This window comes from Eutrigla gurnardus (genome assembly GCF_963514095.1).
Source record: "Eutrigla gurnardus genome assembly, chromosome: 20".
NCBI classification, from domain to species: Eukaryota; Metazoa; Chordata; class Actinopteri; order Perciformes; family Triglidae; genus Eutrigla; species Eutrigla gurnardus.
Genome location: NC_139931.1, coordinates 3,614,042 through 3,626,140, shown reverse-complemented (window position 1 = coordinate 3,626,140; position 12,099 = coordinate 3,614,042). Strand labels below are relative to the sequence as shown.

The following is a 12,099-nucleotide window of genomic DNA, read 5'->3' as shown; positions in this document are numbered from 1 at the left end:
CCCAACGAAAAAAAAGTGGGAGCAGATGGCCCACGGGGGCATGTTTGCCAGATTTAAGACTTATAAAGAACTGACACACAAATACATTTGGACAGTGTGGCTTTAACATCTGAGAACACTATTTAACTCATCCCATCTCAGGAAGTTTTCACACTTCACACTTCATTAACCTCCAGGGCGCAGATTCCCTGGGAAGTCATGGAAGGAAAACGCCTGTGTTTTTCATACAAATCACAGGCCGAGCGGCAGAAACCCCCAATGACAGCATTTACATGCACACAGGATTCCAGATAAATGGCTGATATCCCGGTTAAGGTGCGATACGGTAAATGCGGTTTATACGCATCTCGCCTCTCGATCGCAAATATCCATACACATGCCTAAACGGGCTATTCCGAAAAATCACACTTGCACTAATCGCAAGAAAAATAACCATAATTGGGATATGATGAAGTTTACTTGTCTCAGTATCCCAGATTAAATTGACATAAACCACCAGAGTGTTTACATACACGGAGTAGTCTACTGACGTGGAGCCCAGTTAAATGTGCTTCCATTTATGTAAACAGAACTTTCTATTTTTTGCATAGCAGACAACAAATATACAACAGTTAATGTAGGTGTTGTCACTGTATGCGAATATGAGGTTTAAAATATCCAATTAATGCCATGAGTCCTTGTCTCAAAGCCTCAGTTTTCATATGGAAAATATATTTACTCAAAACCAAATAAATTCTGTTTTCCACCATCAACTCTTTAAAACACGTAAACACACTTCATAAGATTCACAGTATTAAAAATAAAGTTTAATTGCTTTTCATGAGGCGATAATTAAAAGGCTCGATGATGGATCCGGCCATGGAAGGTCAAGATATTTAATAAAGACAAATAACCAGTATATGGTGTTAATTGCAGGGTCATTTTTGTTGTGTTGTTTCATTGTTGGTTAAATTAATAGTTAAATAAAATGCTTAAAAGTAACCAAAATCTAATAGATAAATAATTCCATTTATCATTAAAAATACTAATTTATAATTACACTGTGTTCCATCCAGTGTAACAAAGTTCCAAGATTTTTTAATAAGCAATTTTCAAGGAATCATTACTTTTTACTGCAAAACTTCACAAGCAATAACACAATATAATTGATATATAGTGTCCTGGCCTTAAAGGTGGAGGTGTTAAATTTAAAGGGAGTATTTATACATAAAACAACACTACTTCCTGTGTTGGAGTTCATTAACATCTGTTACTGGATGTAGATTGCGCCTTGAGATTCATCCGATATGAACATATTTCTTCGGGATTGCGGGCTATTCTCTTGTCAACCATCTCAGCTTGTGAGTGTGTTTAATTTGCTGTTGGACTAAACTCTCCGTCTGTATCACCATTATGCAAACAAAACAAGTGTATCATACAACCAGGACTTACTTTCAGTGTTTGCCAATGAATGTCCGTCTATATCCATTTACTGTGGTTACTAGTAACCGCAGTCTACTGTGGTCTAGGCTAGTTTCTGGGTTCCTTTACAGCTGTGCGTAAACACAGGAAAGTCCGTTAGCCAACCACAATGGCATTCTCTACTCTGATAGCAGGCTGGGCTGGACAGCTGGTACATATTTAAATGAGACACACACAAACATCCCATTCAAATAGAATGCACCTTTCTATGTAACAACTTGCTAGACTTTGACCAACTATTCTTCAAACTGCAACTTTTTCTCTTAGTCGATATGGTGCTCTTTGAGAATCTGTGCATCCCCATGATTCAGCCGTGCTGTTCTGGGAAGTCCACGTGGGACTTTGCTCTGGAGCGGCATCCTCTTCTTCCTTGGATCACAGCAATGTCTTGCCTTGGATGATGCTCATGCGGGGGGGGGCCTTCGGGATCCGGATATTGAACAATAGATGGTTTCATTTTCTCCCAAATCTTTCAGGCAACAACTGGGTTCCTCTTCTGAGCTACATACCCTGGTGGTGATTCACATGGATCCAAGCAAGAAAGATTCAAAGAAATGATTGGCTTATTGAACGATGAAATCCTACACTGGGACCTGGAGGTAACCTGGCCACACTAATGTACCCACTGCTACGGCAGCAGCTAGTTCCTGCTGGGTCAGATCAATGGTATAAGAAGCACTTCTCTCACCACCAGGAACCAGGGTCTTGTTTGTGTTGATTTATACTAACTGAATGTGAAAACCAGATTTGTCCGAGTATCTGTTATGAACACTGTATGCTCTTAAAGGAGATCTCAATGCTTGGAAGGATACTTTTTAAAACATAACTGCCCAAACAACCTCTGGGCATTAGGAATTAGAAATCAAATTCTTATTTAGCACGATTATTTATTACTGCTTGAACACAAAGGCTTTGCTTTCCGTTCTTGCACATCCCTCATCGGCTGAATCTCCATCCTTCTGTACTGAAGAAATCCCTGCAGAGGTAATGGAGGGGGTCTGGAAATACTTTTCTTCAAGCAGCAGATCATTGGCATCAGAAGAAGGGGCAGGGTCTTCTCTCTCTACATTATGTGTTATGGAGGTGACCATTACCCGTTTCTGGAGGGTGTTCAGCATCCCATTTGTGACTCAAATGGCTCTTTTTATGAACCCACGGTGCACTGCAACCTGTTCCCTGGTCATCTTTCTCACTAACCACTTGTGAAAGTCTGCACTCTAAATGTTGGTATGGTTCATTGGTGTCGTAAAAATGTCTCCTGTCTCCTTAAACGAAAGCTACTCCCAACCGACAGCCTCACGTCTGATTGGATACGTCTGTGATGGTCACGACAGTTATACTTAGTGGGAGTCCCGGTCGATGTCCATGCACATCAGACATTTCCAAACTACGTGGAAGCAAAGCAAGTAGACCCAGAACAATGCCCCCTACTGTTTGGGAGAATATTGGTTTGTGATGAAGAGAAACATGATTCTGTTCAGCTAATGATCGCCCAAGAAACCATGACGAAGGCTGAACTCTTCCTACATTGAGCTCCAGCACACGGAGGATCGACGTTCAATTCAACGTGGGTTGTTTTCTAGATATCTGCAATCCTGTCTCTAACGAATTTGTCTGATATTCTGTCCTTTAACAGCCTGTAACCATGGTGATTAACCACACCTTAACTTTAAGTGGTTTTAGTTGCTCAAACGTAGCCATACCTTCATCACGCTTTAACCAGCAGATATTGTCGGACAAAGAAAAGGATCTAAATTTGCATTTGAACATTAACAGGTTGACTCATTCATGTTGGAACACTTCTTGCTGTAGATATGGTAATGCATTAATGTAAAAAAAAAGAAGCTAGATAATGGCGTGCGCTATTAAATTAAATTAAATTAAATTAATTTGAACAGGCCATCCAAAGTTTATTTGAAGGCTCCAAATACCTCAATCTACACTTGGGCAACCGTCTGCCAGTCAACCTACATGTGTGTGAACTGGAGCCAAATGGAGACTAAGAATTTTATTGTAAATCCTTTAAACTATTTTTTTTTTTCAGATATAGAATCACCAGAGAAGGTGATAATTAGTACGTGTAGATGTATCACCATATTGCCAGAGGTGCTTATATATTAATGCAAAACATGTTAACAACATTCTGAAGTGAGTTATCATGTAGACTTTAAGCTAATTAGAAGCTAATGCTTATTATGCTGCAGTCAGACCAGAAGTAGCAGTCAGTTAGAGTAAAACTGGCTCAGATATCTGTGTTGCTGCTTCGCCTTTGATTGACAAGACTTATAGCCTCAAGATCCAAAGCATCAAAATCATAGCCTCATGTAAAAATGTAAATACTCATGTACTGTTAATGTGCAAAGGAATATCTACAGAAAGTACCAGAACATGAGCGTCACCACACAAAGAATTACTTCCCAAACTGGGTTTATTTTTCTAATTATCAAATATTCAGACGTGGACATGATGTCGGGCTCTTCGAGCAGCCGAGTCTGTTTGCAAGCCTCTTAAGTTGCACCGGATAGCTGACAATCTGTCCCTGAAAAATTAGTGATTACTGAAGTATTTCATGTGGTCTTGTAAGGATTTATAGTCATGTTGAATTCTGTGCTCAAACATCAAGAGTAGGAGTTGCCAAACATTTTGATACATGAGGACTTCAGCGAGGCTCTTCAGAAGGAGGAAGCCGTGGCGTTTCTGTTGTGAAGACAATGAGGTGTCAGAAAGCAGTTGTTCTTTCGCTCTGACGTGCGAGTCCAAGCAGCCTCACAAGAAGAAGAGCCTCTTATCCTGACAGGACACATCATCTGATATTTCCAATAATTGTTTTGTCCTATGAGTTGAAATGTTGCGTAATCCAAAAGATGGCACTTTAAGATAATGAGGCCAGATGGATTGTCACAGGTGTGAGCTTTCTGAGATAGACTGCAGTCTCTCTCACCATCATGCAAGGATGCAAGGGCTCTTATTGTGAAGAGGAGTCTAATAACTAATCCTTCCCTACAGCTATTCTGAAACAATATGGAGCCGGCATAATGCAGAAATGTGCAATATTTAATGAGAAAGACATTTAAAAAGGAAGGAGGGGAAGGGTGTGTTATTGCATTTCATAAAAGTGTCTTCAGTCCGACTCCTCTACCCCGTAAAACTTCAAAATAAAAGATTATTGTTTAATTGGTCATTGAACGCAAATTCATTTAAATTATTCACAGCTGTATTTCTCAACTTTTTACATTGTAGTGTAAAAACAATATGTATTTTTTAATTGTGTGAATATCACTGTATCTAATGAGGAGTGTGGCGATAAACATTTGACCTTTTCAAAATAGTTTTAACTTCACAGAGTCTGTTCACAGAATGTACATTCTCCGGCCGTTTCCTCAGTATTAGATTTTCTATTTATTCTCATAGGTCATATTTTTCATACCACAAGTATTTCGTGAAAGTATGGTCCAACATCACAGCCTTCATGTTGTGGAAAAGCACTTGTTTGCCATACAGAGATATCTGTTAAATTTCTACTTTTTTATGCCGAAAAGCAGACATTTTTATTGTTATGAGAATTGTCATTTCATGTCACTATCTCTTTTATCCCACTCACAGCTCAATGCGACTATAAGATATAAAGAAAAACACCTTTTCTTTTTTCCCTTCATTTTCACTATGTGTTTTTTTCAGGACGATCAGAAATCTTGGAGATTTATTCGGCGCACAGAGATCATGAAAAGCAGTATTTAATGAACATAAAACCACCCCGGGAGTTATGACGTTCTACCTGGACAGCAGCGTTTTGCTTTAAAGTTGTGACATTTTGATCCTCTTTTGATCCCCCTCTTGAGTCAGCTATGACTGGATGATAACTTAAAAGCAAGTGAAATGAGTCAAATATAGCTTTAATACTTTGGGAGCTGTAGTGTGGAAATCATCAACATCAAAAAAATAGTTTTTTTTCCAGGGAAATCAAAGTGCAGATGTCAATATATGGTCAAATAATCTTATTTACTACAATTTTCTCTCAAAATTCACTTTAGATTGTTTTCGAGTGTGCAAGTGTTTGTTCACTTAAATTTTGATTAGAGGGATTTTTTTTGAGAAATTCTCCAAGATAATTAAAATGATTTGAAGGATCGTCCAGAAATCAATGCAGATGGTAATGTCAGGCTTATCCCAGGTATGCACAGGAAAGATAAGGGTGATTAAATCCACCAGCGCATTAATGTGTATGTAGATGTAAAATAATCCTAAAAGGCATGGCAGGGTTGCTGCAGGAGAAGCCAAATGTCAAGTGGCATTTTATTTTATGGAGGATCCTTTTTTAAAAAGGGGACACGGTTCTTTCTTATCCGAACTGAGCCCTCAGAGCCTCTAAGATCTCATAGAGCAACACAAAGACATGGCCTGTACAGAGAGACGGATTTATGGCAGAACACAGGTTGGCCATTTCACTTGATTTGAGCATGAAAAAATAAAAAATAAATCCTTTTCTGTCACAGTTTTTTTTTGGAAAATTCAGGAAGTCATATCAAATGAGCTCTAAAGCTCGAAAATGATGCTGATAAAAATCTAAAATTCAAAACCCATAATAAAACATTTTCTGCAATAACAGAAAAGAAAAATAACAGACGTTTAATTCGGCGCCGTATTTATGTCGTCATATAAAAAAAAAAACATTTGGTTAGTCATTCAGCTTTGGAAATGAGAGGCTTATTTCTGGAGACGCCGGTTTAGGCTGCAGCTCGCTCGCTGCAAATGAGAGCTCTAATATCATGGCCATAATTAATTGCGCAAATTTGTTTCTATTAAATAAAACTAACACATACTGAGAAAACTCTATTAGCGTTAATTAAGCTTGATATCCTAATTTAAGGGGAATGTGTGGTGGAAAACAAGCCGTTTTGGTAGATTTTTTTCTCTGTCTTTCTCCGATAGTAGAAAGCCTACCAGCTTCCTGCCTTTGGGCTGCTTTCCTCCTTTGAGACTTGGAAATGAGAAATGGAAATGGAAATACCAGGAGGTGCTAAATTAGCTGCCTGATCTGCACTTATTGCCGCATACAGGCCCCTATTACTTTGCCAATCTGCGCCTCTCTTTTAGCATTCCGGGCATGGAGACGCTCCGAGATAGCAGATTTATCAAATGGGAAAATGAATGCATGATGATCAGTTAAATTGAAAATCAGCGTCTGCATGACAGCCCGACCTGACACCTCCGTAATTAGAAAGAAAAATGATGGCGTCCGATGCATAATAGAGCAAAAACAATTTACACTCTCCCATAATGATCCGGCGTTCAAATTGAAAATTTCTCCGGGTATAAATTGAATTCATAAAGTGTGATTCATGGCCGACACATCTCCTGGAGGCTGCCTGGGCATATCGATTGATAGTTTGTCTTGAATCATGCAGCGTGCAGCTCTCAGGCAAGAAAAGCTTAACTACTTAAGCAAATCGCTAATTTCACCTTAAGGCCACCAATGTGCAGCCAGCGATACTCCTGTTCGCGGTGCTAATGAATTATGGATGAACTGGGCAGACGTCCCAAATAGCCTCAGAGTAGCGTGGAAAACACACACCGAATAAATCTGAGGGGTTATTTCGAACCGGCCCCGGTTATCCCACGATTTAGTAAATAAACCTCGTATCGCCATCATTTTTTTTCTTTTTTTTCTGTTTTGTGGATTCCATCCAAAATTGTGTCAGAATATTTGGTTCAGTTATTGTATAACCCTCATAATAAACGTCATAACATGAGATATTAACAGGTCCACGTGAAGCTGGTGGCTATAATATTATGGGATGACCGAGCCAATGACATAGAAAATGTACAGCGCCATGAAGCAGCCGGAGGAAACACCTCTAACCTCCCCAGGCCTGCTCTCCAGCCGGCTCCCTGGGTGCCACGTTGGCTGTGTGGCGGACCCTGCCACCCCCCCCAGACTCCCCCCAAACCCCCCAACCTAATAAGACATTGCTTCCTAGAGCAAACAGCTGCACGGGGTTTGAAATTTATGTAAATATTTTGAAAGGGACACTGGCTCAGAAATTCATTTGCGCCGGCTCAGACGTAAAGCTCGCCCCTCTGATTATTTCCCATTTATTTGCAAATCAAGACCCAAAAGAGAGGCACCCAACGGGGGTGTGCGCGTGCACGCGGCTGGCTCTTTTGTTTTAAGTTTTTTTTTTTCATTTTATATTGTCACGCGCGTGCACACAAGACATTTCTTCCCCCCCCTTTTTTTTTTTTTTTTTTTTTGGTAGTGGGTCGATGTGATATCGTGGTCAACGCTGCTATAATATCGCAAAGGGGAGCAGATGTCCCGGATCCCGCGCGGCCTCCCCGGGGACCACCAGCCCTATTAGAACAAATGTGTTCTGCTATTGTAAATAGGCACGTTTGCCTCAGCCCGTCCTATTACAGCCGACGCATGATCAATAGGCTGATAACACAGAAACATCAATGTAAAGCGACAGAACAATGAGGGATATCATCGAACATCTATCTTAATATAGCCCCGCTACAAGGGGCCCTGACAGAGTGGAGAGAGAGGGGGAAGAAGAAGAAGAAAAAGCTCATGAAAATGCCTCCCCACGAATCCCCATCTCCTATCCAATATGCACAAACACACACACTCCCAGCTGCCGGGGCTATTATTTTCCTATTTCAATTTGACACCCAGGCCTTTTCATGCTAATTCTATTATTCTTGGAAGTTTATGTGATTTCATATCACTAGAAATCGGTAATGTATTATAACCCCCTTTGAGCTAAAATAAACTGAATCCCCCTGCAGTAGCCACCGGGAAAATAATTACTTTCATATCAAAACTCTGCAGGAGTCGAGCGGGTCCTTTTCGCCTCAGGCTCGTAACCTCATTTCAGTGGGGGCTTATAGATGAATAAATTTGTTAAGGCAATATACAAAGTACAACATGAGATTTCTTAAGAAAGCCCTTCCTACTGTAGGCTACTGTAGTCCTGCACTGCGTGCTGCTATTTAAGGTCTCACACGGTTTGAGGTTGCTTGTATACAATAGATTTATTTAAGAAAAAACTTACATATATAAATAGTATGATACCTTTTTTTACAGCTCTTGAGGATTTTTGTTGGTCTCGTGGTCTTGTGTTTTCTTTTTTTTTCTTCTTCTTTTTTTTTGACAAGTTATCACACATTAAAGGATATCTAGAGACTCCTGACTCACACACACACACACACACACACACACACACACACACACACACACACACACACACACACACACACACACACACACACACACACACACACACACGCTCGCAGAGAGAGAGGGAGGGAGAGAGAGAGGGAGAGAGAGAGGGAGTTCACACCATTGTCAACACAGCAAACCTAGATCTGATGCAGAGATTTCTGTTGAAGCTTTGGCCTAATGAAAGCTGTCGTATATCAGTATGATTCTACTTGTTCTCCTTTTTTTTACCCCCCAGTGATTTATTCCATGTCGACATCTTCTTTACAGTCTGTCTTTGTGTCTGCCGGACTGTCACTGAGCACACAATCGGGCCGGTCCGGCTGCTCCTTCACCTCTAGGTGAAGCTCCTTCCTGTCTGCGTCCTCAGGCTGCAGGAGCTGCGGACTGTGTTCGTGCAGGGCGAAAGTGGACTCGCTGCATATAACAGAGGTCTGGGTCCTTTTGCCGGTGCCGGTGCCGGTGCCGAAGGCGGTCCTGGAGGGGCTGCCGTGCGGCGATCGGGTCTTGACCTCTGAGCCCAGCTCCAGGGAGTCCGGCGAGCTGCTCCTACATCCCGCGGAGGCTCCGCAGCGCACGCCGCCGGACTGGCTCCGCTCCGCCGGCGCGTCGCCCTCGCAGCTCGCCGCCGACGTCGTCGTCGTCGCCGCCGTCGTCGTCTTCAGGGCCGTCTGAGGAACAATGAATCCGAGCGGCTGCGTGATGGGATAGAGCAGGAAGTGTCCCTTCCCTATCAAAGGCCGTGAGGAGGGTAAGGCCGCGGGGTGGCGTCTCGGCCTGGAGTCCGAGAGGAGGCTCTCCACGCTGAAAGGGTTGAGTTTCTGCGCGCTGGACGCGCCGCTGTTGCTGGAGCACATCAGGCTCGACCGGTGGCCGCAGGCGTCGGGCGAGTCCAGCTCGGGCGCGCCGAGGTCCCGGTCCGAGTGTCTTTGGTTCTGGTTTTGGCTGTGGAGAGGGTGAGGCGTTTGGTCGCAGCTGGATTGCGCAGAGTCAAAAGGGGGGCCCGTGTGGTCGCTGTCGGTGACGTGTGACACCCCGCTGTCGCTGTCCGACCCCGGGGTGTGAAATAAATCCCCAGCAGCGAGCCGGTTCTGGGACTTGAGCAGCCGTCGCTCCTGCTTGCGTCGCTTCTTCTCGACCCGGTCCATCTCTCTCCGGGCGATCTCCTCCGGGTCCATGGGCTCCCCGCTGCAGCTGGTGGGGTGGGCGTTGTGAGCAGGCCGACCCGGACCCTTCTTTGTGTTCTCCTTTTTCCTCCACTTGGCTCTGCGGTTCTGAAACCAGACCTGCAGAGAGGAGAACACGTGTAACGGTCTGTCGCTGCAAGGAGGGATTAATTAGACCCAGAGAGTGTCAGTGTTTTAACAATATGGTAATTAAGCGAATAGTGAGGTGGCACCTTGATCGTGTTGTTAGGCCTTTAATTGGGCCTTTGAAGGGGGGACGTGTGCAGACAAAACTACAACAAGTTGGGATGGAGCTCAAGTATAGAAGCTTCACATTTTACAGGAGGTCAGATTTACTTCAATAGTTCTGTCCTCCATTAAGAAATTAAAAGCTTTAAAATTGCTTATAATATTCTCCTATAATAAAATAAAATAAATTGTCCAATAATTGAGATTGGAATATATTTGCTATTTTTGTTAATCCCATATTTTTAAATATATTTGGCAAATAAAACGCCAGAATTTCTTGAAATGCTTTCAATTAAAAAAAAATATCAGCAGCAGTGAAGGCTTGACTGTTTTTCAAAATAAAGGTGTAATTATAATTGATTTATTGGGCCAACATAAACAGGGAAAGGTCAGACAACACACATCCGTCTAGTATTATTTAATGATTATTTCTTCACTTATTACAAGGTGTATGTTATGACTCAATATTAACCTATCTGGAGGTTTATAGTAGATATATTTTTGTCCAGCAGTTAATGCATGATAAACAAAGGAATAAAGACACACACTGAGAATTATATATATATATATATATAAAAAAAGAAAGGGAACAAAATAAATATTTACCTGAACCCTTGATTCTATCAAGTCCAGCCGAAGAGCCAGAGCCTCCCTCATGAACACGTCGGGATAGTGGCTCTCGTTAAACGCCTTTTCTAATTCCTCCAGCTGCCAACCGGTGAAATTAGTGCGAGTTCTCCGCCTCTTGCAACCGGGACTATCTTTGTCTGGGTCCCCCGAGTCTGACAGCACAACGAGAAAGAAATGTAAACAATAAATATATATATATATATATATTCTACGTCCATTTAAAAATAAATAAATTCACATTTTACAAGGTTTCATGCAGAATTCTGTCAACTTTAGAGCTGAAGATGTGAGGTGTTCTATCTCCTCTGTTATGTTAACATGCATGCTTGCTGTTTATCCTCTGACTTGCAGGAACATTGTTGTTTTTGTGTGTGTTTTTGTTTTTTTTTGCTCGGATGCATCCTCAGCTTCCCGACACGGAGAGGGAGAAGCTGCCTGCCTTTGAACGCACCACCGAGAGGAGAACTTGCATCGCTCTTTGTGTGACCGAGGCATGCTGTTGTGCGGCGTATATATATATATATACACATCTATATGTAATAACGTGGCTCACCTGTCAGCTTGTACGTGTGATTATCTCCATTCATCCCGCAGCCCGAAGACAGCAGCGCGCCGGAATTGCCCACCGACGCCGCGCAGGAGCCATTAAGTAATCCGTCTATGGAGAAGGGGACCGCGGACGCGGATTGAAGTTGGTGCCCGGCTAATTCGTAGACGTGATGGTGGCTCAGGTGGTACGGGAAGCCCACCATCCCGCCGAGTGAGCCTCCGAACTGGGCGTGAGGTGCATCCAGTATCCTGCTGTCCATCATCCCGCAGGCGAGGGGGGAAACGACGTCTGGAGGCCGGCGATGGGAATTTAAAAAGCATGCAGTGAGTGTGGCCAACGAGCAGGGGACATGATGTGAAGGGAGGGATGAGCTGTACTTTATCCACATGAACCTCCCAATAATTAGCCCAGGCTCTGGGAATACGAGACCCAATGAGAAGCGGTAATGGACGCTGACGTCAGAGGCGCGCTCTCCAAACGCTCCCCGTATCGATTGCTAATTAAAGCTGACATCCACCTCAATAAACAATATCAGAGCTGTCACAACAAGACAGGAGGGCTTTGATAAGAACTACATCGCAACTACACGGGGGACCCACCGGGAGGAAGGGCTCACTGGATGCCGGGAAGGCGAGGCTACAGGCGGATAGCTGAGGCCAGAGGCTGCCGGACTTTTTCTGCTGCACATGGAAGAAATATCACATTTTATCTTAAAGCCGTAGCTGTTATTACATTTTCTATTTTTAAATATTATGTTTTTAAATAATAACTGGTGATCAAATATCCCTGAGCTGCATGGAGCCAAGATAAAACCCCACCGT

At 42.7% G+C, this 12,099-nt stretch overlaps 1 protein-coding gene across 1 annotated transcript; it reads right to left on the bottom strand.

Moving 5' to 3' along the window:
- Positions 1-8,757: 8,757 nt before the first annotated feature.
- On the bottom strand, positions 8,758-11,593 carry uncx (UNC homeobox). Its single transcript, XM_084036762.1, has 3 exons — positions 11,282-11,593; positions 10,705-10,880; positions 8,758-9,969 (listed from the first exon to the last, which is right to left on the bottom strand). Exons 1-3 carry the CDS (start codon positions 11,538-11,540, stop codon positions 8,926-8,928), a joined length of 1,479 nt encoding a protein of 492 aa, XP_083892888.1. The 5' UTR covers positions 11,541-11,593; the 3' UTR covers positions 8,758-8,925.
- Positions 11,594-12,099: the final 506 nt, after the last annotated feature.

Excerpts from the sequence above, each read along its gene's own strand:
- uncx (XM_084036762.1), bottom strand. The coding sequence starts at position 11,540 with ATGATGGACAGCAGGATACTGGATGCACCTCACGCCCAGTTCGGAGGC. Across the intron at positions 10,881-11,281 it reads TCACACGTACAAGCTGACAG|ACTCGGGGGACCCAGACAAA; the intron begins GTGAGCCACGTT and ends TTGTGCTGTCAG. Across the intron at positions 9,970-10,704 it reads TGATAGAATCAAGGGTTCAG|GTCTGGTTTCAGAACCGCAG; the intron begins GTAAATATTTAT and ends TCCTCTCTGCAG.